Source organism: Podarcis cretensis, assembly GCF_951804945.1.
Source record: "Podarcis cretensis genome assembly, chromosome: 1".
Lineage (NCBI taxonomy): Eukaryota > Metazoa > Chordata > Lepidosauria > Squamata > Lacertidae > Podarcis > Podarcis cretensis.
This window is the reverse complement of record NC_137170.1, coordinates 107,080,716-107,107,093: the sequence shown is the minus strand read 5'-3', so window position 1 is coordinate 107,107,093 and position 26,378 is coordinate 107,080,716. Positions and strand designations below refer to the sequence as shown.

Here is a 26,378-nt window from a genome sequence, read left to right as displayed (position 1 = left end):
TGAAGAAGGAAACAAAAAGCTACTGAGAGACATATTGACAATTCACAGAATAAAGGAGGGAAATAAGGCCAGCAGAGAAAGAGAAAGAGCAGTATGTGAATGCTGAGGTGAATACAGCAACTATTTGTTTCATAGGTCATTGAGAATAAACATGTGGGGTAACAGCCTGAAAAAGAGCACCAAGTGGAACTGTCTTGCAGCTGTGCAGTGTAAATAGTATGGGTATCCTACACATAGTGGGATGCGAATGGCGCTGTGGTCTAAACCACAGAGCCTAGGGCTTGCCGATCAGAAGGTTGGTGGTTCAAAACCCCGTGATGGGGTGCGTGCCCGTTGTTTGGTCCCAGCTCCTGCCCACCTAGCAGTTCGAAAGTACGTCAAAGTGTAAGTAGATAAATAGGTACCTCTCTGGTGGGAAGGTAAACGGCGTTTCCGTGCACTGCTCTGGCTCGCCAGAAGCAGCTTAGTTATGCTGGGCACATGACCCAGAAGCTGTCTGCAGACAAACGCTGGCTCCCTCGGATGCGAGATGAGCGCGCAACCCCAGAGTCGTCTGCGACTGAACCTAATGGTCAGGGGTACCTTTATCTTTATCCTACACATACAGACTCCTTCTCTGCTTCTTGTATGAGAGACAGAGAGAATATACTTTGGCTCACATAAGTCCATAATAGACTCCAAAATCCTTCCAGTGCATGATAAAGAACACTTCTAGGAAAGAAGCAAACTAAATGCTGGTCATATTTTTATGGTGAGACAATAGATAGCTACTGTCTTTTTTTGGGTGGGGGGAAGCTACAAGGAATTATGCCTCTCACCCACACTGGATGGAGCACTTGAAAATACTTTTCCTGGTCATAATTACTTCCCCCGCCCATCTTAGGCAGCACTTTAATAGGTTTTTGAAGACTTGAAACAACTGACTTTTCAAAATAATAATGTTTCCTTAGCTATGTAAAGAGAGATATAATCAGTGTTGCTGGCTGCTGAAAGCACTTCCTTTGGAAGAGCAAGGCATTATGATAGAACAGAAGAGGAAAAATTAATAAAAGAAGTATTTGACATATATCCTATTTATCTATTAAAACATTCCTACTCTGTCTTTCTGTCATTAAGACATCCAAGCCAAACAATAAATATTCCATATTTGATATGTAACAAAAAGCAATATGATCCTATGAGATGGAAGCAGACGGAATTACCACATTTTCAAATGCCTACTTAATACAGTTTTCACCATGTTCCAAAAGGCCAAAAGAAAAATGTGCATGGGCAGGTTTTCTGGAAAAAGGAATTCTAAAGTTCAGGAGTAATTCTTTCCTATACAGCAATATAATTTCTCTCACAAATACACTGCAGAGCACAGTAAGGCCTTAGGTGACCTGAGTGATTGAGAATAATGATTTTGGCAGCATTGGCCCTGTACACAATTTAGACCTTTGGAAACCACATAAAATGGGACTTCCTCTTCCCATCCTAGAGGGAAGTCTGTTGAGAGGTCCAGGAGAACCATACAAGGACATGCATACCTAGTATGTATCACGAAAACAGGACAGAATTCCTAGAAAAGGATCTAGATAACTGATTTCATCCAGAAATACCTGTAGCCAGGCTTACTACTACATCATTCATAACCCTCCCACAAAATAGTACATTTGAGAATGGTCAGTAATAATAATAATAATAATAATAATAATAATAATAATAATAATTTATTTATACCCCACCCATCTGGCTGGGTTTCCCCAGCCACTCATAAGGAGTGCCCAGCCTGTAGCTGGTCAGCTATGGGTCAACTGGTCCAAAGTTCACCTCAGCAGGATATAGCAGGAGTTTCTGTAATATTTATCCTACTACAGATCTTTTAAAACTGTTAATCCCCTTTTCTGAGTGGCATTAACAATCTGTTACCTGCTGAGCAAGTCCCACTGGGTAAATTTACTAAGCCTGGGTGTGCATGTGGCAACCCTCACTTCTGCAAGTATTCTGTCCACATTCTCTGCATGCACACACTGAAAAGTATCCATATAAACTTGACAAGCAATTGTCAGTTATAAATTGAAGCTGTACACAGAGCAGGTATGGTTCATTTTGTCTGTAAAAGTACGTGTTCACCATGGGCTACAGTGGGTCTCTCTGGCTCACTCCAGGGGTCAGCATTCAACAAACCCCAACCTGCTCTGAACAGTGACACTCCACAACATTGCCCAGATGCAATGGTGATACTTTCCCTCACTACCACTGAGCAGGCAAAAGGGAATCTCACCTGCATCTGATAGACTTGAGTACACATTTTTCACCACTCTAGCCATTGTCCCCATAAAACCTAGGATTAACAGTAATGCAAGATTTTCAGAGTAAACAGATTTCATTTTCTTTTTAAAAGTATTTTACATTCTTATCGCCTTGCCACAACATTACTCTGGAATTATTTATTCCTTATCATAATTTGTTTTCTGTTCACTCATACCTCTTTCACTGGCGTCGTCTACCAAGATAATCTCAGAAAGTAGATAGTGTGGAGACCGATTTATAACACTGTAAATAGTACGAAGCAGAGTGCTCCAGGCTTCATTATGAAATACTATGACCACACTTGTGTTTGGTAGTTCATCAGGGTAGACTTTTGTCTTGCATCTGTCAAAGACAAAAAGGAAGTTGATTTATTCAGAAATTCATTCCATGGCACTAAATAATGGCATACAAGTTAATCAGGTTCCAGAAGCCAGGCCCCAAGGTTGCTGCACTGAAAGCAGAATGAAAGCAGAATATTAATCTCCCTAAACCTGCAAGAAAGATTCCTGCTGGTAACAAATGAATCTATGCTGTGGGTAACAGGGATATTAGTATTAAGACTCATGAAATCCACCTTCTAAAGACATTTCATTGCTCTCAAAACAGTGAAAATAACAAGAATCAATGTTTTAAAAATAGCAAATAATAAACTCAGCACCAAGCATCTGCACACAGAGAGAAAACAAAACATCAAAAGGTATTTCTCATTTAGCCTTACATGCCTACACTCACACACATACATCTACCGGTATGTTCACATGCACAAATAAAACAGCATTTCAGCATTGTTCTCCTTCCCACATCTTACCGATGGCTGGATTATTAAACCTCCTCAAAATGTAAACAATATCTCCTTGATCTATGCTTAGTATCCTTGCTACTGAAAAATCATGAGCAGCTAAACTGGTGAGGCAGAGACACAGCAGTAGAGTCTCTGCTGGCGGGGAAAACCCAACATTCCCACCCCAATATGTCTAGCTACAGGTCTCAAAAATGTTCTTTTGATACTATGCAGCACTTGCACCTAAAAATCTGATGCTACTGTCTAAGCAGTGGCAGAACTTCATGCTCTGGCACCAGGGGCAAAGAGCAGGCGGGGGCGTGGCTGGCGCCCCTGGGGGCGTTGTGCGCTAGTCCGCAGGGGCATGGTGCGCATTCTGGGGGCATGGCGTGCAGCTGCGATGGCACCCCACCGGGGTCGTGGTGCCGGGGGCAGTGCACTCCCCCCGCCCCCCTCTTCCTCCGCCAGTGTGTCTAAGCATTTCCCCCCAGGATGATTTACATATAGGCCCATAAAAACACCTTTACATTTTATATTGCATACTTAAAACAGCAGTGCCATTTATTCTTCCTGTTCAAAACTATGCCACATTAAAAGAAACACGACTACAATTACAGGAGCTGTAAACAAACAAATAAAAGAAAACCCTGTTTTCATCTTCCTCGGGACATTACAATAATTTTGATTGCTGGCAATATTCTAGTGAGTGAAATGTTTTCCTTTGGAAATCATGCATTTGTCAAATCTAGATTTATGAATACGCATGAAGTAAGTACAGCTGTTTAAATGTGATGAAAACACACTTTCCAAGATCAATAACATGAAAACAGAGTGCACTACATACCTATTTACTATTGTTCCCTTTGGCTATGTACAAATTATGTGACCATAAACTGTTCCACTGTGGCTTTATCCCTTTCAGGATTGTATTGATTTCAGCAATGCAAGGGTAGATAATACATCACATGAATAGAAGCAAAGCAGTCAGACGAGATGAGAAACTGCAGTGACTACGGGCGATTTAAGAGGCAACAGTTATCATTTAGGACCAAATCCAAACACAGTGGCTTAGGTGACTTTACGGATTGTAACGGGATAATTTAGCAGTTACTATTTATTGCTCTACATTAAGAAAGTTAACAGCAGCAATCAAAAAGTATGGCGTAAAATAAAAAAGCTTGATGCATTCGTTATTTGGGTGCCTTTTGTATTTTACAACTACCAAAGCTACTATTCAGTCATCAAAGGACTTGATGAATCTTCTGAAACAATGGCCAGTTCCCACTATTTCACAACTGTTAGAATTTATACAACTACAGTAAATGGAAAATCCTTCTTGCTTTCTGTGAAAAAGAAGAAGAGGAGTGACCATTGTACTGCCTACCATGTAGATTCACTGCAGGCATAAGGCTACCAATCCTGTAGGCACTCTCTCCCTCTTCCCCTCCTTGGCATGTGTTATTCCCAGCCCCATATTGTTGCCTTAATGTAGGGTTTAGGTCAGGGGTCCCCAACCTGCGGTCCACGGAGGCCATTTAACCCGCCCACGAGTTGCCCCTGAACCGAGCTGCCCACTCAGCGAGTCCCTGCGTGCTGCACTGAACCGGCGAAGCACAGCTTGGGGACTCTCTTCCACAGCTCCAGAAATTGCTTCTGTGCAGGCACAATTTTCAGCATCTGGGAATGCGCAGAAGTGATTTCCAGGACCACGGACATGCACAGACATGATTTCCAGCGTTGCACTGCACTGGCCCAGCCTACGGAGGATCTACGTGGGAGTGATCCAGCCCATACCCGGTAAGCCTTGCCAAGCCCTAGTTTGGTGTTACATCTCCACAGATGCTTTTAGCTAAAGGATCTGTAGACCTAATTCAAATATGATGGCAACCTTGATCAGCATTAACCATGCTCGATTGCAGCAGTGCAAATTCACACTAAGCCGACTAACAAACCAAGTAAGGATTATAACAAGAGGGAAATGGAACACGTGCCCACTGCTTACTCCGTATTTCTTAGCCACGATTAAGAGCTTGCAACATTCTGTACCTGTTGGGCAACAATATACTTAACTCAAGAGCTAAGTATAACTATGAACAGCACACTTTTCTGACTTGGGATCAGATAACAAAAATCACCCTTGGTTAAGATGTGTTTATAATCGAAAGCAATGAAAAAATATACTTTGAATTTTTCCTGTACAAAAGTTCCATTCAAAGGAAGGGGAAAAGGGGGAAAGGAAGGGTATTTTCATTCATTCCAACAGGACTTGTATAGAACTCTCCAGAAGACTGTGACCAAAATCAGAAATTATTGTTGATATTCCTTCTTAATTAAGATTTCAGGAAATGAAAGAAAAACAGATACAAGTTTTACAGTGAAAAATTTGCCTTACGACAAGACTGATGCAATAATTATTATTAACATGTTTGTTGATTAGACCAGACACTTGTGGAAAGCACAAGCCAGTGTTATCCAAAAGTGGTCTTTGCATATATGGGACACATATAGTAGTATATTGTTGTACAGTGGTGCTTCGTCTTGCGATTTTTTCGTCTTGCAGAGCGCGGATTCCCCGGGTATTAACGGCTTTAAGAAAAAGGAAGCAAACCTGCAAGACGTTTTCATCTTGCGAAGCAAGCCCATAGGGAAATTCGTCATGCGAAGCAACTCAAGAAACGAAAAACCCTTTCATCTTGCGCGTTTTTTGTCTAGCGAGGCATTCGTCTTGCGGGGCACCACTGTATTCCACCCCAATCTCCAGGTGGTGATTCCAGGGGTTCCAGGCTCGTGCTTGCTTTTGGAAATGAGGTACAGTGGAGACTGTGGTGTCTTTATGATATATGGTCTATTTACACACACACACACACACACACACAGCCTGCAATGGAGGGGTCCAAAGAGTTAACACTCCAAAAGGCCTTTGTTTCTCCCATAGCTGCAGCCTTGGGTTCCAGCAGAAATCAGGCATGGTTCTCTCATTTCCCAGCCAGCCAGCCAGCCACTCTTCAGCTTCTAGTTCACATAACTCCACTCTTCTCTTTGTTTTTCGACCAACCAGTTGGGGAAGGAGGCCCTAACCATTATCTGTGTAGCAAAGAGTCATTTTCTTTGTTCCCTTAATGGCCCATTACCTGGGCTATCACTTCACCAGGAAGCTAGCTTGGCTACTCCAGGAATTTGAATCATTGCTTAAATTTTAACACCTGCTGTAGCATACAGCCTTGTTTGTTGTTGTTTAGTCGTTTAGTCGTGTCCGACTCTTCGTGACCCCATGGACCAGAGAACGCCAGGCACTCCTGTCCTCAGCATACAGCCTACTCCTCCCCAACCCCCAATTCCATAACAACAACAGCAGCAGCAGCAGCAGCAGCAGCAGCAACAACAACAACAATAATTTATTATTTGTACCCCGCCCATCTGGCTGGGTTTCCCCAGCCACTCTGGGCGGCTTCCACAGAAACCAAAAATACACTAAAAACACACATTAAAAACTTCCCTGAACAGGGCTGCCTTAAGATGTCTTCTGAATGTCAGGTAATTGTTGATCGCTTTGACATCTGATGGGAGGGCGTTCCACAGGGTGGGCGCCACTACCGAGAAGGCCCTCTGCCTGGTTCCCTGTAGCTTTGCTTCTCGCAATGAGGGAACCGCCAGAAGGCCCTCGGCACTGGACCTCAGTGTACGGGCAGAACAATGGGGGTGGAGACGCTCCTTCAGGTATACTGGGCCGAGGCCGTTTAGGGCTTTAAAGGTCAGCACCAATACTTTGAATTGTGCTCGGCAACGTACTGGGAGCCAATGTAGGTCTTTTAAGATGGGTGTTATGTGGTCTCGGCGGCCGCTCTCAGTCACCAGTCTAGCTGCCGCATTCTGGATTAGTTGTAGTTTCCGGGTCACCTTCAAAGGTAGCCCCACGTAGAGCGCATTGCAGTAGTCCAAGCGGGAGATAACCAGAGCATGCACCACTCTGGCGAGGCAGTCCGCAGGCAGATAGGGTCTCAGCCTGCGTACCAGATGGAGCTGGTAAACAGCTGCCCTGGACACAGATTTGACTTGTGCCTCCATGGACAGCTGCGAGTCAAAATGACTCCCAGGCTGCGCACCTGGTCCTTCAGAGGCACAGTTACCCCATTCAGGACCAGGGAATCCTCCACACCTCCCCGCCTCCTGTCCCCCAAAAACAGTACTTCTGTCTTGTCAGGATTCAACCTCAATCTGTTAGCCGCCATCCAACCTCCAACCACCTCCAGACACTCACACAGGACCTTCACTGCCTTCACTGGTTCTGATTTGAAAGAGAGGTAGAGCTGGGTATCATCCGCATACTGATGAACACGCAGCCCAAACCCCCTGATGATCTCTCCCAGCGGCTGCATATAGATGTTAAAAAGCATGGGGGAGAGGACAGAACCCTGAGCCACCCCACAAATGAGAGCCCAGGGGTCTGAACACTCATCCCCCCCACTTTCTGAACACGGCCCAGGAGAAAGGAGCAGAACCACTGTATGACAGTGCCCCCAGCTCCCAGCCCCTCAAGACGGTCCAGAAGGATGTTATGGTCGATGGTATCAAACGCCACTGAGAGATCCAGCAGAACTAGGAAACAACAATACTAAGTATGCGTCAAAGATGGGGGGGTAGGGTAATCCTACCCAAATTCATCATGGAAATATAAGAACTTAAAAATCAGAGTTGGGGGGGGCACAAGGTTCAAGAGTTTTTTAAGGAGATCTTCAACTCTAGAACTTTATACTCATTTTGTTTAATCATCTATAGTGGTTGCCTATTTGTTTCCAGGCTCAATTCAAAGTGTTGGCTTTAAAGTCCTAAATGGCTTGAGATATTGGTGTATCTTATAGACCAATGATCTGATCCCAGATAAAAAACAAAAAGTAATGAGAACAGGGACCTTAAAGTTGTCAGGACCTTAAACAGCACCTCAGAAACACACTGGACAGGCAGACAGATCACCTGGTCTTCCCAGGTATAATTAGGAATGTCTTCTGCTAACATCCTGGAGAGCTACTGCCAGCCAGTGCAGCCAACAATCTGCTAGATGGAGCAATAGTCTTGACTTAGTGTAAAGCAGCCTCATTTTCTTCTAAGTACAGGAGTGCATGCAAAGTGCTCCCATACATGGAAGCTTTCATTTTCTGCTTTGGGAAGCAGAGCAGTCTTGCACCCCATGGAATGCCACTGTAGAGGAGCTAAGCTGATGTGATCGGTGGTTTGTATGCAATGCTTTAGATCCTAACCATATGCATTTCATTCATATCGAAGCAGCTGTGGAAACTGCAAGAATGCAAAGCTGAATGCAAAGCATTTTGAAATGCAGATCAGAATTTAAATTCTCAGAGATGCCAGTTTGGTAAATTACATGTTTTCTCCTTTTATATTTGTGTGCAACATTCAAGGTTTTGGACACAGCTGTATGTTCCTTAGAGCAGCATTACAGAATGAACCATCTATTTCAAGCAGTAACTCGATACTAGAGTTAATGTTTATTACAGTATATAATAGAAGGTTGATGCACTGTTTCAGATATGAAATTTTCAAATGTACAGTAATATAAAATCCCTCTGTATATTACTCAAAAGCAGTAATTTGCGCCAACAAATAATTTATAATTTTCTCCCTACTTAGCCAGAAGTAACACTTTAAAAACAACTCTGTTGACACTGCCTTGCTGAATTTTGCTGAACCAAAATACACTATATCCAATCTTATATCTATCTATCTATCTGGTGATAGATGGGGAAATGTGTCTTGAAAATGTCTCTATCGTGTTATATTATACAATATAAATAGGTCTGCAGTTTGCAAGAACAAAGAGACTTCACTCACACCTTCAGCTGTCACTGTTCATAACAATGACATACTCAGAATGTGGGCTTGAATATCAAGCTTTCCTTAGGGATTTAGAACTCTAAATAGAGCATTAATTTTTCAAAAGTTGCCTCTGCGCAAGAATTTCATTTAGTTAAAAGCTCAAAAAGCTTTTGTGCCAGAGTAGGAACAAAGTAGCAGATGAAGGAGTATTTAAAAAAAAAAAAACTTTTTTAAAAAAAACACACACACAAAGTGCAGGTTTTTAAGAGGCTAATCTTTCTCTCCATCTCCAAAGCAACTCAAGTGGATAATGTGCAGTTTTTCAATATTTCCCCAATCATACTGCTCCATAAAATAAGAATTGGCCCTTAATCCCAATAACAATGAAGCCAGTAGAGATCCTTTTTCTACTCTAAAAGAGTAGAACACATCCATGTGTAAGGGAGGGGGGAGAGAGAGAAAGGGAAATCATCATCAACAATGAGGCACGTAGTTAAGAGGGAGGGAGTTTATCTTGCTCCCCAACCCTAGTAGTGTTTCAGGCTAGTAAACTGTTAGGAAAACACAGGTGTTTTAAAATTCTGTAACTCCATGTTTCAAGATATTAAAAAATGTAAAGCTGAGGGACAGATTTCCTCCTCCAGTCTTATTATCCACAGCCTGTATACTGTGTAGCACACCTGAATGGGAGCCTCGGTTTGTATAGAAGATGATGAAAAGAAGCTGCAATCCAAGATAAGGTTGAGGAAAGCAATGGCTCCATCCCACTGGAGAGACTGATGACACTCAGAATCTGAAGGAGGGTGTGTGTGGAAATTGCGCCTCCTGCATCCCTATTTACTTTGTCCAATGGAACAGAATGGATAACACTGAGAACCAATCTCACAATGATATTGTCTCCTCCTTTCCATAGCCCTGCCTTACATTCTACAGTGGTACCTCGGGTTAAGTACTTAATTCGTTCTGGAGGTCCGTACTTAACCTGAAACTGTTCTTGACCTGAAGCACCACTTTAGCTAATGGGGCCTCCTGCTGCTCCCGCGCCGCCGGAGCACGATTTCTGTTCTCAGCCTGAAGCAAAGTTCTTAACCTGAAGCACTATTTCTGGGTTAGCAGAGTCTGTAACCTGAAGCGTATATAACCTGAAGTGTATGTAACCTGAGGTACCACTGTATTTCTAGAGCACAGTATAATATTGGAAACAGTGTGTCTATGTCAAGTTTCCCCATCTCCTAAGGGCCACTGCCACCATGTTCTGAGGTTTTCTCTCCTACTGTAACACAATATCCTTTGATGCAGTTTTAGTGATAATTATAATTAAATTATTATAATAATAAAGAAAAACTGTTGATAAGAAAATGCTACCTAATGAACTACCACATGGTTCTTTCTTTCTTTCTTTCTTTCTTTCTTTCTTTCTTTCTTTCTTTGCTACAGACTTGGTCCTTCATGAATGCTTTTTAGTATTCCAGTCATGTTAAGAAGCTAGTTTAGGAGCAATTAGCTAAGGGGCATTCTAAATAAAGCTAGAATATGGCAACACACTTTTTGTGTCATAGATGTTTACCCACCCCTCCCCATCAGAATTTACTAATAGGTTTAAGGCAGACTTCAGCGTTGCACTTCACAAAGCAGGTAACAGATGTGTTGGTCTCAGAGCTTCCTTCCTAAATTGGATTTCTGTCAGGAGTGCAAAAGCAACAATCAAAGAAAGACTCTGTGACAAGTGAGATTTTCAGCCTGTGAAGGGAGGAAATTGTTGCTTCCATACTCGGTTGCATGTTTCCATTCAAAGTTATTGCCTATTGTCTTTACTTCGCAAAATTAGCTAGACTGCAAACATTGTATCAATGAGCGTTATTTCCCTTAACTCTGAAAGAAATACACCAGGGATGGAAGGAAATGTTATCTTCTAGGAATAGCATGCCTGACACAGGACAAAGTCATTCATCTAATACCTGGTGTTCTTCAGGCTGAATGATTCCACATTTGCCTTAGAAATACTCAACCAAAACATCAATTATGTTTTCATGAATACTGTCAGATATGTATCTTGAAGACAGATATGCTTAAGGAAAAAGTCATACTGAAATTCCTTTACACCTTTGGGCATGGGAAAAAGAACTTCACAATTGTCAGACATCAGAGATGCAAACTACTATAAATTAGCTGACCAAGATTGTTTCAAAGCAACTCTTCCTGCTTTTGTCCCAAGTCCAGAAGGCTTTGCAGTGAGCTTCATGCATACTGGCAATGCTTGTGACCATACCATATGTCATGTTTGCTTTGCTGTTGCAGGTCCAAATTACCTGCCAGTTGGGGGATCATTAGCTAACTAAAACATCTTGTGTTGGCATAATTGATAATGCTTATAAGCAAAGTAGTTAACAGTTCAGATTTGTGCTGCCTTATGTTCCACGCAAAAAAATGAAATGGTCTAATGGGGAAAGAGATGACATTTTAAAATTCCAGGCATAATAAGACTGGACATCCTGATGACAAGCCATATGCAGACCTGGGACTTTGAACATTCTTTGTGTCCTTGAGTTTGGGCCAAATATAAGTTCCACAGTTCTTAAAAGTGGGGGTTGGGTTTTTTTCATAATCTAGTGTTTTAAGAAAATCTGAATTTCTCCCAACTTTGTGTTGGGCCCTGTAAAGAAGGAAACAGGAACTGGATCATCCACTGCAGATGTTGTCAATGGGATACCCTTCAGATGCTACTGGAATTACATCTCCCATCATCCCTGACCATTGCCTTGGCAGCTGATCTAGAGGATTGGTGCAAAGTAAGTAATATTATACACACACACATCAGTGCTTTTGCAATTGCCAAGTAGACCCAAAGCAGAGTCACCATCAGACCTCAGGACTGCAATACCTTAAGGACCACTTCTCTCCACATGAACCTACCCAGACCCTGTGATCATCATTTGATGCCCATCTTCGTGCACCTCCTCCATGAAGGTTGCAACAAGAGAATTAAATTTTTATGAAGTGGCTCCCCATTTGTGGAATGCTCTCCCCAGGGAGACTCTCCTGGCGCCTTCAATATACAACTTTAGGTGCCAGGTAAAAACATTCCTCTTTAACCAGGCCTTTGGCTGACTAACATCCTAAACTGTACCCTTTTAAATGTGTTTGTGGGAGGGGGGTAGAGAGAGGGGTGTTATTGGTTTGTTTTTATTATGTATTTTGTGTTTTCATCTTGTATTTTTATGCTGTGAACAGCCCTGAGATCTACAAAAGAATGGCAGGATACAAATTTAAATCATCATCAACATCAATATTGTCACCAATATTCTGTCCTCATTGTTCACACTGTCTAGAACCTTGTTGCAAGGTGGTTGCAGAATGATAAGCTTTTCATATGCATTTGCAAACTTGGTGTGATGTTTGCTAAACTTTGAGTCCTGAACCAAAGATGATTGAACCATAAGTAGTTACAGATAGGTAGCCGTGTTGGTCTGCCATAGTCAAAACAAAAAGGAATTTTTTTTGTTTTGAACCATAAGTAGGAAGAGTAAGATGATTGTCTTACTCTTGAGCCTTTGAGAAACAGGAATCTGTAGTCTTCCAAATATGGTTGGACTGTAGCTCCCATGACAATTAGCCGTGCTGCCTGAATCTGATGGAATCTGATAGTACAACCACATCTGGAAGGGCAAGGTTCCCTACAATGGAGCTATATAGCCAGCCATGGTGAACAAAAGCAAATATATAAATAAAGTAAGTAAATGACTTACTTTTGTTGTATCCTCAATAAAAATAATAATTAGGTAAAGAAATTGCATCAGTTTTAGATATTACTGACTGATCAGGCTGCACACTGCCCTCCATAATTACTGCCTCTGACCCCAAACCAAACATGAGGCAAATGGTATCACACATGAAAGCTAAACTTCATCTCTAGCATCAACCGATTGCCCAGCTGCTCTATTCACTGTCACAATCAAGTTTTCTAAACTGTGACTGTCCAGGCAAAAATGTACAGGAATGCATGAAAGAAGCAATTTCATGGCTGAACAGCCTTGCACCATTGAGTCAGAAAATAGAGCTACACTCAGCTCACAAGGTGGGCTTTGCTACCAATGGATGATCACTATAAACTTCCTCTGTGCACATGGGGAGTAAAAATAAATTTAAAAATCAAAAAAATCAGTGGGCATAGGAGAGAAAAATTGCTCCCTTTCCAACACAACACAACCCTTTAAAACCTGTAAAAAAGATTGCATGGGTTGTATCTAAAACTCTACAAGCAATCCAGTAGGAATAACCTATTCTCCTAGCACATATATTGTCATAATGTCAATCCTAGGGTGGAAATGATGATGATGATGATGATGAAGAATAGTATTTATTTCGTCTTGGTAATAGTTACAGTGGCAAAGCCAGTATCATCATCAGTATTCATGTATTAAATAGTGGGTGCAGAGAGAGAGAGAGTATTAAGACCTCTGCTGTGAGATAACTATTTGCCAAGCTGTTTTATTTGGTGATACTCCAGGCTGAAATGCTTCATATTTCTTCAAACATGAGCTAGTGATTGAGGATGCCTGTCTTGTCCAGTGAGTTCATGGCAGTGGTGAAATTTGAACCAGTGACTTCCTCTTTCAAGAATTCTTCCTCAGCAAGAATACAGAAAAATAGATGTATGCAGTGCTTTTCTTCTTTAAAAAAAGGGGGGTTTAAGGGTAATGTCATTTTGACTCAAGAAAATCACCTTTTTATAGTTCAGATTGGGGAAAATAAATACAGTAAATGAACAAAAGTACAAAGATTCACAAAATGCTATGGGGTTTGTGTACCACTGCATCCCCCCAGAAAAAAACACTGGGTGTATGTGTACACTAATCATACCCTGATATTATCCAGGTTAAATCATAGTGATGTATCCTATAAATAGAATGGAAATATGCAAAGGAGCTGCAGCCATCCAATACATGGAATTTGGGCTTCTTTGCAAAACAATTTGCCCATCCCAATTAAAAAAGGTGCTGTGGTAGCTAAATTACAAGTTCAGAACAATTTTTTAAATGCAAAGACACTTCTTATATTTAAGATGCACATCCATTGGTTCTAGCTGCACAGGCCAATCTTCAGACAGAGAACTTCAAAAATAAACTAACATATGGAGCACCATACTAGTGTCTAAAATCCAGGTGCTTGCTTATCCTCCAGAGACAGGCTGTCCTCCACTGTCAAGCCACTATTAGACAAGTCTGATTTTCCCGCAGCTGGTCAAGGGCAGCCCTTTATGAATCCAGCTGTCTTTGATGTGCACATTGAGAAATGCCCTCATAAGATTGTTTCATCTGTCACCAGGCTGTGCTGCTAATTCTTCATTTGCTGAAACTGGCTGATTTCAGCCTGAATAGGCTGGAGGCTTTTCTGGATATTATTACAGTTCTGACAAATAACAAATGCAAGTGATGCACATAAAGTTCACCTGCAATCTGAGCAATGAACTGAAGCAAACAGCCTGGTGCAGTCAAAAGCAGACAAGGCAAGATAAAAATACAGAATCTTTATATTGACTGTGGTTCTCTGTGCCTCAAATTTGAGTTACCTACAAGCAGAGTAGGGACTGTAAATCAATACAGATTGTCTGCTGTGATGAATTTTTTTGATCACATGAATGCAGTGTGAAGAAGGAAAGGCTTTTGGTTTCGATTAGAGATAAGTGGATCCCTCTTATCCCACCATTTCACTATGCCTTGGGTTCTGCTCCAGTTGTCTTCTGGAATGTTGAAACAATATATTTTATGCATGTATGCACAAGCATGTACACAAACTCTCTCTCACCTACCACTTCCTCATAGAAACTTAAATTTTTTTTTAATGTTGCCTTTCTGAAAGAACTGAAATTCTAGAAATTTATTAAAAAAAACAAAAAAAAAAACGAAACAGAAAGAACCATTGGTTGTGAAGTTTCATTAATTCAAAATTCCAAAACTCAGGGGGAGAAATTAGGCAGAGTAGAATACTGCAACAGTCTAGAGAAGATAACTCTCCTCTGTTTACAAATATAAAAATTTCTGCCAAAAGCATATCTGTGTCTCTTGTGGATAATATATAAAATCCGTCTCAATATCTCCACACCATCTCACTCCAATGCTCCCGTATCTAAAGGAAATAAGACAGAATCCTATTAAACCAAAAACTGGAAGATTCAGCCTTTCCTGACAGTAGAGATAGAACCCAGAGAGAAAAACAGTAAATACTAGTCAAGGTCCCCAGTTGTGGGGTTCCGCGGGGCTCAATCCTATCCCCCACATTGTTTAACATCTACATGAAACTGCTGGGTGGGGTTCTGCAGAAGTTTGGAGTACGTTGTCAGCAGTATGCTAATGACACCCACCTCTATTTCTCCTTTACATATGCAGGTGAGGCAGTGGAAGTGCTGGACCAGTGTCTTGCCTCAGTAATGGACTGGATGAGAGCCAATAAACTGAAACTCAATCCAGAGGCACTTGTAGTGGGTGGTTCCCTAGACCAGATGGGTGGGAGATCTCCTGCTCTTGCTGGGGTTACATTTCCAAAAGTCAATGGGGAAAAACCAGTTACAAAAAAGCTAATATGTATAACAAAGAACTCAAGAGTGACACTTCATGCTAACAATGAAGCCAGTTAGTAGACTAGACTGAGAAAATGTGCTGTGCCCAAAACTAGTTGATAGCCTTAGAGGAGATTTGAAGGTTATTCCCGGGACCAAACCCAACACTATAACCACAACAAGTAGCTTCAAATGCCAAAATCTCTGTGTTGTTCATGTATCATTGGAACCCTTCTGGGTGCTGGAATTCTATCCTGGTATAAGGATTCCATGCCATGCCCACCTTCAGAAAAGCTGCCAGCCAGCCAGCCTCCTCCTACAGTATGTTGCCACCCTAGTATTTATAGGTGGCATAGTGGCAGCTGGAGTAGAGACACTATGGGTGGGACAAACACAATCAAGGCTACCATTCATGTGCCACCATCCACTTCCTGTGGTAGCCAGAAAGAAACAGGAGCCATATTACCCCTGGGGTGAAGCATTGTGCTATAAGATTAGGCTATAAAACAGGATGGGGAACCTGTGGCCCTCCAGATGTTGGTACAACTCGTACCAGCCCCGGGCACCAGGGCAAATGGTTGTGGAGGAAGTGAGTTGTAGTCCAGCAACATCTTGAGGGCCACCTGGGTGGTAGCAAGAGCAGAGCACCAGCTTTTTCAATAACTAAGTTAGCTGTTTGGAGACAGGAGGCCCATCCCACACCAAAGGGCTCTAGATTTGTCTTGACTTGTCTGCTGGTCAAACCCTAAGGGCTATGTAAGTGAAGAATTGCCTTGAAGATGATACAGCAGCCTCTGACATGAGTAAAGTGTGTCATTTCTTCCCTGAAAAAATCTAATTTACTATTGTAATGCTTTAATACGTGCCGACAACACGTATTACATAGTGCGACTGATAGCACATGACACATCAAGGCAATTAAAAAATATCTCCCCCTCTCTTTCTTCATGCTGATCATACTAATATTCAATATCTCTGTGTGTATTAGTTAGAAGGAATGTTTTCTGTGACACCTATTTAATTACTAGAAATTGCCAGAATTATCTTTCTCTGCAGATGCAGAACACCTACAGTGACATTGCTATATCTAAATGGGAAGAGCATGCAAAATGTGTTCCATGCATTACAAGAAGTGTCAGATTGTAATGACAGCAAAGCAGAACTGGACAGGGCTGCTAGAGGTGTTGTCACCTCAAAATGGAAGGCGCTTTAATTCTCAGTTATGTATCACAACAGAATATAGAAAGCCTTAAAAACCTTGAATGTTTTGAAGTTGCAGGACACTGTTAATACACATTTGCATGTTTACAAGTTTACAGATGGATTGTGCACACTCCTCTGGCTTCAATTAACAGTTCCAGTCAACCACTGAAAGCAATGCAAAGCCCCAACTCAGTATGGAATAATCAACAAGCATTCTCTGCAACCTCACTTCCATTCCCAGGTCTGCATAATCCAAATGAATACACATGCTGGCTAACCATTCATCAGCAAATTACCTGCTGCAGTTCCTTCAAGATGCCTGTATGATAATATCTGCAGGTATGCTCTAATCTTCTGACTACCTCAGCATTTACACTTAACATCTGGCTCTGCTTGCCAGGCATATATGGCATTTTCTAGCCCCTCAACTGAGTGCTACTCATCTCTTGCAGCTCTTACAACCTCTCAACTGGGCTTCAGTCTCCTCTCCAGCCCAGATCTGCTCCTTTTAGCTCGTCCCAGCTAAGCTAGTGCTACCATAACCCATCATAGGCAAGGACATAGCTGCTACGTTCATGCGAAACAACACACACACAAAATCCCTACAGCTTGCAATTTCTATTCTAGAGAAATTTTGTAGACTGTGAAGTGGACCCTACCCTAGGTCAATTAAGAGTACTGACCTAGAAGTTGTCAGATTTTCCCAGTTAGCTTCTGCAACATCACTAGGGCTGCCATATGTCCGGGTTTCAGAAGGTCATAACTACATACCTATTCCAACTAACATATTCAAGTGTTTTTTACAGCCTGGATTGTGATTTGTCACTGCTGTGAGAAGCTCCTCTAATTGGCTGGCTGGCTATTTTTTATTGGTTGTTCTTATGTTTTTATCTTTGTTGGATGAATGATACTTCATGATTTTGATTTGATGGGCATTTTCTAGAAAGGCGGTTTAAAAATATACAAAATAAATATGATAATAAAATAAAACAGATTAGAAATATTGGGAATGTCAATGCAACACAGTGCAAAACCAAGCCAGATGTGTAAACTTACCCCTCTAGTCTTACATCAGGCAAACTTCTGTTGAATGCAATCATGTCACTGGCCATAAGATTAAACTGGTTGATTTTAAAGAGTTCTTTCATTTTTTCCTGATCATCTTTGGGGATGACAACTGCCTTTCCCATCTCTCCAGGTCCCTCTTGGCTTCTTGACATAACAGCTGTAACAGAAGACATCAAGAAAAAGCACATTCTTAACCATTCTGCATTATTCTCATTATGCAGAAACTTCCAATCTATTGTTTTCTGGGTCTAAAGATAAGAAGCCATGAGTTTAATTCTTCTTCATGTACATTCAGGTCCATATTTCATAAGGCTGCAGTCAGATCAATAAAAATGAGAGTTTGGGGAACACATTTTCTATTACCAGCATTCTGTGATGAAGTCATTACTTAAACTACTTATTCACATTCCATCCCTTCAAGGAGCTCAGGTTTATATGCATAATTTCATCTCATGTTATCCTTGCAGCAACCATGTGATGTCACAGCCCCAACAGAAATCCCCACCTGTGGCAGCCCTAGAAGGGAAGCCTCCACTGGTCCCAATGGGAGCTTTGCTTCAAAGACTAACAGCAACTTCTAGGGGTGGGGTGCTGGAACCATGACAAAGGATGAAAGGGTTGAATCCATCCTCATCCTCCTCAACCCCCCCCCCCCAGGTCCCCATGCACCTACCATTTATATCTCTCTCCCTTTAGTTATAATATTTTTATTGATTAGTCAAGAAGCACCAACATAACAAAAAGAATGAACACAAAGAATCAAAACAGTGAACCATAAAACGTCACCTCCTGCAAGGACAACAGTACAAAAGCACAGTGCCTCTCCAAAGGAACAATAAAGTATTGACACACCTGCACCTGCTGGGTTCTAATTTTAAAGGAGGAGGGGGAAAACACAATGCAACTTCAAAGTGTGTTACTCCAGTAGTAGTTTGGTGCTTCAAGCAATCAATACCAACATATTCAATATGACTTCACGTCCGCACCCACAAGTTTCTTGGGCATAGACAATGTGAAGGGAAATGTTTGAAAATATCCCTAGGAGTTGTCTTCTTTATACAGTGGTACCTCGGGTTAAGAACTTAATTCATTCTGGAGGTCCATTCTTAACCTGAAGCTGTTCTTAACCTGAGGTACCACTTTAGCTAATGGGGTCTCCCACTGATGCTGTGTCACCAGAGCACGATTTCTGTTCTCATCCTGAAGTAAAGTTTTTAACCCAAGGTACTATTTCTGGGTTAGCGGAGTCTGTAACCTGAAGCGTCTGTAACCCGAGGTACCACTGTATTGTGAACAGAGAACATTTCTGCTTGCCCAAAGGCTGTACCCCCAATTTTTCACCAGTTCCCTCTACCAAGTGCAGCTGTACCTGACGACTGAGGAACTCACCAGAATTGTTTGTGATATGGTGCAAGGGACCATTTATTGCAAAAAGATATTTGTCTTTGTTTGAATTTATTTATGCACTGCAAGGACCTACGACAGCATACATACATTCAATAAAACAGATTTAAAAACAATAAAGCATCACTTAAAATAGGGAAACTAAAAACTAAAAAAAACTAAACAGAAAACATAAACTAAAAAGAAAAAAGAAAAAAAAAGAAAAAAGTTTTTAAGCTTAAGGAAATTCGCAAAAAAAAAAATACATTTCCGACATGGGTTGCCATACGTCTGGACATTTCAGCACTTTCTGTTTCTGATGGCCAAATCACCAATGTATGGCAACCCTACTTAAAACCATAATTGAAACACACACAAAATAGGGACTTCCGGGTTGGCGCCATTGCCGAATGGCGGACTCCCTCCGAGCTCCGGAGGGAGCCTGCTCGGCAGGGGTTGGGTCCCACCGCGCCGGCGATGCGGGGACCCTCAAAAACCATGGGCGCAGAAGCCCATGGACTTGGTGACTCGGCGGGCACCATTTGCGCCCCCCCAACCCGCGAAGAAGCCTTTTTAAAGGCTTCGGAGTGGGGGATGGGGGTGGTGTGGTGCTATGAGTCCTCCGCTTCCCCTGGCGAGCGAAGCCGCATGCCATTCGACGGAGAGCGCTGACTTCTTCTATTGAAAATTTGGACTGAAAATAATAACCCGTGACTAATTGGAAAATCGGATTTAAAAGGAATTTTTTTTAAAAAAATTTGGAACGAGCGGGGGAGGTGCAAAAAGGAAGTCCATCTCCCCCCTGTTGTAGAGGATTTAAAGCAAGGATTTGATAATTAAGATCGAGAGAAGAGTTTGTTTTTTATTGAGAAAAGTTATTAATTTCACAATGGAAAATTATAAGATTGTGCTGGAGGAGAAAAGTGGATTGTGTGGACTAAAGTGCAACCCCCCCGGGAACCGGGAGTGATCCGTGAGAGTGCCTGGTGAGGAGATATAGAGATTTTGACAGCTGTCAAAGTAGCTGTCAAAGTTGGAGAATAAAAAGACAACTTTGTTACGATGACTTTGCCGGTTAGATTCGTTACAATCTGGATATAAATTGTTGAAAACAAGGGATAACAAGTTACTTTGACTTTTGGGCGTGATCTGGAAGGAAACTGAGTTACCATAATCCCTCTAGAGGGGGTTTTGGGACACTACAAGAATTGATGCAAGTGGAAAAATACTCATGGAATTGAATAGGACTTTTTATCTCCTGGGAAAGCTGCAAAAATGAAACATTGTTTTGTCTACAGAGGTCTCTACACTAAAGGAGACAATAGATATATCTATTGAAGAATGGAAGGGACTTGACACAAGTTTTTGTTTCTGAACAAATAAAGCCTCTGTAGAGGAACTAGAAGCTTTTGGAATTAGAACGTTTTTGCAGCGGAACAGGAAAAGAAACCAGAGGAAAGTGAGGAAAGAGAACAACAAGAATTGGACAAAGTTGGAAGTGGGAACATTTGGGACATTCAGATTTAAAAGGACTAAGAAACAAAATTTGAGTTTTATTCTTAAACATAGAGATCTGGATGGAAAAAATGGACCTTCTTGAGATAGAGTTTTTCCAAGATGGGGCGTTTGAAACTAAAGACTATCAAAAAGATGGCAAAGACTATCAAAAAGACGGCAAAGTGGAGTAGAGAGAGATTTGGACATGGATGTGGGGTTTCCAGGCTGACAGCAGACTTGATGGACATTGGGGATCGAAACCGGGAAAGGGGGGAGGGAAATTCGGAATCCAAAGGGTGTAAAATTATATTATGTTCTTTATTCTTTTTCTTTGTTCTGTTCTGCGTATTAAAGAGGGGAATTCGTGGAAGGAAACAGGGGTCGATCTTAGGGGGGGGGAATATTTTTAAGTTGAAGAACGGTTTGAATATTGGATCAATGATAATAAGCTTAAAAGTTGGGGTAAGAACTTGTTGAACTAATTTAATGGAAATGGAATACAAGAGGGGGTGGGGTGGGGAAGTCCTGGAAGGATGTTAATGAAAGTAAGGCCTAAACGCAAATGTTTCTTTTTTCTTCTTTTTCTCTTTCTTTTTTCTTTTATTTTTCTGGAAATTTCAATAAATATTATTAAAAAAGAAAGAAAGAAACACACACAAAATATTACAGTGGAAGCCAATCGAAACTGATTCTTCTGCCCTATTAAAAAGGGGGGGGGCAAAAAGGCTCATCTTGATGAAATAACAAGAATGCAATGACAATGCCAGATGCATCTCCAAGGGGAAGGATTTCCAATAACAGGGGAGCCACCACAGAAAAGGCCTTTCAATGTGCCACAACCACTTAATCAACAAAGGGCTTCCCCTGCTGACCTGAACATTCAGGTAGGCTTCTATGGGAGGAGGAGCTCCTTCAGATATTTGGGCCCCCAAGTTATTTAGGGCTTTGTATATACACAATCAAGGGATATACATAAACTTTATGATATAAATAAGTAACTGTAGCATGTTTGGAATTTGCTGAGTTTATGCTTCCACCACCTGTTAGTTCTAGTCCCCCCCCCCCCCGTTTCATGCCACATTTGCAATGCAGCTTCCAGTATCAAACTAGTTGCACATGATTGGCTTGAAAGAAGTGCTAAGAGCCTTGCGCCTCCCTGCTCATGCGGACAGGGCGGAGAGAGGGGACTTATACAAAAAGGTGTTAAGGGCTGCACTATTCCTTGGAACCTCCAAAATGCCCCTTTGGCAACATCCACAGAAGTTGTTGGAGTGTTCATTGAGTGAGCGTTGCATAGGATCCTGGGAACAGTGCTTTCTGGGACTTGGATGGGGAGCAAATTCACATATTTCAAAAGAAGCAGAGGCAGCCAAACAAGAGTAGGAGAGAAAAAACAATCCTGAAAACAGATTGAGAGTTTTGCATGAGCTACAGTTCTTTACATTTTAACAAATATTATATTTTATTAATTTTTCCGTAATACATGCACACTATAAATCGATTACTAAAAAACAGACAGCCATAATTTCATTGATATCACGAACTAAATTTAATTGTTCTCATATATGACATTCAGCCCAGACATTCAACAGCTTAGTTTTTGTTCATTTTCATCCACTCCTGGCTTGCTTGTTAAATAACGCTGCAAACAGAATTACAATGCATAGATACATCATTATCAGCTAATGAACAGTGCAGCTAATGAGAAACTGAGCATCAGCATGCAACTTATTCTTTTTATCTTTTCAGGCTTGTTTAGTGAGCAGCTTCCTTACTATTGACAGTTTGTACGTACATGACAAAATCAGTTGTACATAACTTACTTATCATAGAATAGTTGCAACTAATCATCCTGTATAGCAGGTATGAGGAACCTTTGACCCATGGAGTAAAATCTGGCCTGCAAGTGTTCCTAATTTGTCCCATGGGGCTGTTTTCCCCTGCCATGCAAACCTGTACCACACCTGACATCATATGATGTCATGTGTGGGGTGAAGCCATAGCTGAAAAGGAACATTTGGAGTGTTACTGGAGTATCTTCTTGATGTGTGCGGTGTAGTGGTTAAGAGCGGTAGTCTCGTAATCTGGGGAACCGGGTTCGTGTCCCTGCTCCTCCACATGCAGCTGCTGGGTGACCTTGGGCCAGTCACACTTCTTTGAAGTCTCTCAGCCCCACTCACCTCACAGAGTGTTTGTTGTGAGGGAGGAAGGGAAAGGAGAATGTTAGCCACTTTGAGACTCCTTCGGGTAGTGATAAAGCGGGATATCGAATCCAAACTACTACTACTACTACTACTACTCTTCTTCTTCTTCTTCTTCTTCTTCTTCTTCTTCTTCTTCTTCTTCTTCTTCACTTTCAGGGCCAAATGGATAATGTTACATGTGATAAAAGAGCTCCAAACCAATGCCAGCACATTCATGCTGCAAATATTTCATATAAGGCCAACCCAGCCAGCTCATAATAATTTGTTCACATACCAGTGCACTTACGTGCATGGGCATATACCTTGCACTGGTATCCACAGAAAAAGCTAATTTTGGTTAATTAGCGATACTACTCTGGGATATTTACTAGATGAAATTATCCTAGACAACTGAGTACGGCAGGCAGGTTTGTGTTGACTATAACTGTTTTGCTAACTGACCAACAAGCATTAGTGTGTGCATCTGCTGAGAGTTAGCAACAATCACACGAGAACTGAAATATTTATTTATGAGGGAAAATAATGGCTTTTGCTGTGGGAAATGCAGATGCATACATACACAGATCAAAAAGCATATACAGTGTGTGTGTGTGTGTGTGTGTGTGCGTGCGCGCACGCATTACACAGGCAGCCCACCCATGTTGTCAGGACTATTTTCTTAGTATTAAGGAAATAGGAAAAGAGAAGTCTGAAGGCAGAGAATTGCCTTATATACAGAGAGACAAGGTGGAGTCCTAAGGACCCAGAATAACTGAAGGCAGAGATAGATAGAAACAGAAAGAGAAAAGATCATTTGCAAAGCACATACTTTCCTGGTCTAGCAAGAGAGTGAAATTGGGAAAATAAAGGAGTCAACATGAAGCTAGAGAACTGCTATATTTACTTGTCTGGTGGTAGGAAGGAAACAGAGGCAACACAAACTCTAGTTCTGCTGAGACTTATAACACTACATGAAGAACTATAGCAAGGCTAGATGGAATTGACAGGGGCTTATCATTTTAGATAATCCTTCCGTCTGTCAAAAGCGGCATGCTCCAACCAGAGTGGCTCATCATCCAACCTCAGGGTGACTCTCCCTTATCGTCAACCATCAGCTCTTCCCCTTTAGAAAGGCACATCAGAAGTCTTGACTAATTCTGAAGAAAATAACAAATAGGGAAGGCTGTAACTAAGCTATTTAAAGAAAAAGAGGGAAATGAGCTAACTGTAGCAGCTGTCAATGGAGATAGGTATCTGAAAAAAGAAGCATGGAATGTTCCCCAAAAGCTGAACAAACTGGGGATGCAACATGCAGACAACTATAGGAAAAACCTATCATGAACCTCACCCTAAATAAAAAAGGGCATTTCACAAAGGGTCCAGGCTGGACATTAACATCATTATTTAACAAAATTTGTTAGTTCTTCAATATAGTTTTCAAATTGTCTATTCATTTGAGAGCCTAATGCATTCCTTTAAAAATGAGACCAATTAGATAATTATACCAAATCTCAACATTCAGTCAACTTTATTGACTGAAACCAATGTTGATTGCATGACAAATTCTAGTTTAAGTCTAGATACAGTTGACAACGTTGGTGGTAATAGCAGCAGAAGCAACAACAACAACCCAATAAGGTTGTTGTAAGCTTTGCTGAGATGATGCATGTGTGCAACATATTCATATGTACTGAATACTTGACATTCTTTGTGCAAATTTTGTCGTAGCAACAATTGTCACTGAGATTGCACCAAGACTGTGTTGCTCCCACAGCAGTCTGATCTAACTGCAGCAATTACATTGAGCTTAAGCAGTAAAGCATTTGCAAACACAGGAATAACATATAAATAAGGTTGTTGTTGTTGTTGTTGTTGTTTAGTCGTGTCCGACTCTTCGTGACCCCATGGACCAGAGAACGCCAGGCACTCCTGTCCTCCACTGCCCCCCGCAGCTTGGTCAGACTCATGCTGGTAACAATAGGGTTATTACTATATACTAATGAACAATCATCTAATAAAGTTATGCAAAGAAGAGCTTAAGCAACATTTGCAATATTAACCGTGGTACTAAAATTATACTAAACTGACAGAGCACATTTTAGCAAAACGCAGTTATGTTTTAGATGTGTGCCAAATAAATGAGTAAACTTTAAGCCAACTTTTAAACAGCTGGGGGTCTGCCTAGATAATTACTGTGTCTTTAGCTTTCCAAATCTGCTCATTAGTAATGACCATGTCTATAAAAGTATGCATTTTGACTACTGCACTGCAGACAAATGAAATTTATTGGGTAGTTAAATAATCATTGTGTTTTTAAGCAGACCACACTGATTTAAACTGTGATACATATTTTCAGCCTCTTAAAAAGACTCATGCAGGTCGATACTGAAAACCCAGAGCACAACCTTTTGTCTGCTGGTACTTACAGATTACAATAAATATAACAGTAGGAAAGTGAAGCTATTTCTCCAGTAATGATCTAAATGAGCTGTGAATTACCTAGATGAAATGAATGCAGTAAATGAAACACACTATCATTTTGCTAAGCAGACTATGTAGTAGTATTGATAAACTGCAACCGTAATTACCACATTCTTTCATTTTAAAGATCTGTGTGTGGCTCCACACAGAGTGTTCAATGTGACATTGAAGTGAAAAATACATGTAGCAAAACACACACATTTTATTTTCAGTGCCTCCCTGCTCAAAAGGTGAAAAAAAGAGGTAGTCTTTGTCTACAACTTTGGCCCATTTAGTGCAATGGTAACGTCACAGTTTTAGTACACATTGTAGAAATTCATGCAATCCTATGAGAGGGAGTGGTATTCTGTTGCAAGGAGGCAAAACAGATGCAACTCTGGTTGGCAGAACTGACTATAATATTAAAAAGCATTATTTCCTTAAACAGTCACTTGAGTAAGCTGATGTCCCCCAACCTCCAATCATCTTGATTTTCAGAAAGCACTTGCCTCATGAAGAGAAAGGAAGATTCAGTTGTTCAGTACTGAAGGAGAAAAACCTCTAGATGTGCTGATCACATATGTGTGATACAAGTGAAAAGGCTTTTGTTTAAGTGCTGTTGTGCTCAGGTTCTGCCTGAGAGCGTCCCATGATCATCTTGCTGGCCACTGTGAGAACAGGACACTGGACTATATGGGTCGTTAGCCTGATCTAGTAGGACTCTTATGTTTTCATCTTTATACCTTAATGGATAAATAAACAATCATTCTAAATGGTCTACTTCACATATTAAAATAGAGTCTCAGCAATCTTCAGTGCATTGCTAATGGAAAAGCAGTGAAGCACTTCCATAGCAACCCTAGCCATAAAAAGGAGCTATAATCAAGGAGGTGGATCCTTTATCAAGCCAGTATAGCACAGAAAAAGGCCAATTCTGATTCCCCCTCCCTGCAAAAAAAAACCCTCATAATTTATTTCTACTATCCATGCCAGACCTAGTTGGGTAGATAGAGAACAGGGTTATGGAACCTGTGGCCCTCCATAATTTTGCTGGACCACAACTCTCATAACTCCGGCGATTGGTCATGTTAGCTGGGGCTGATGAGAGATGGGAATCTAAATC

General features: G+C 41.3%; 1 protein-coding gene across 2 annotated transcripts in view; it reads right to left on the bottom strand.

The window, feature by feature from the left end:
* The window catches only part of GALNT13 (polypeptide N-acetylgalactosaminyltransferase 13), a 161,389-nt gene that overhangs the window by 76,155 nt on the left and 58,856 nt on the right, over positions 1 to 26,378 (bottom strand). For both annotated transcript variants that reach the window (XM_079979338.1, XM_079979339.1), the window contains exons 3-4: positions 17,721 to 17,889; positions 2,471 to 2,637 (exon numbers count right to left, since the gene is read on the bottom strand). In XM_079979338.1, coding sequence (XP_079835464.1) covers positions 2,471 to 2,637; positions 17,721 to 17,889 — 336 coding nt within the window. The remainder of the gene's footprint in view (positions 1 to 2,470; positions 2,638 to 17,720; positions 17,890 to 26,378) is intronic.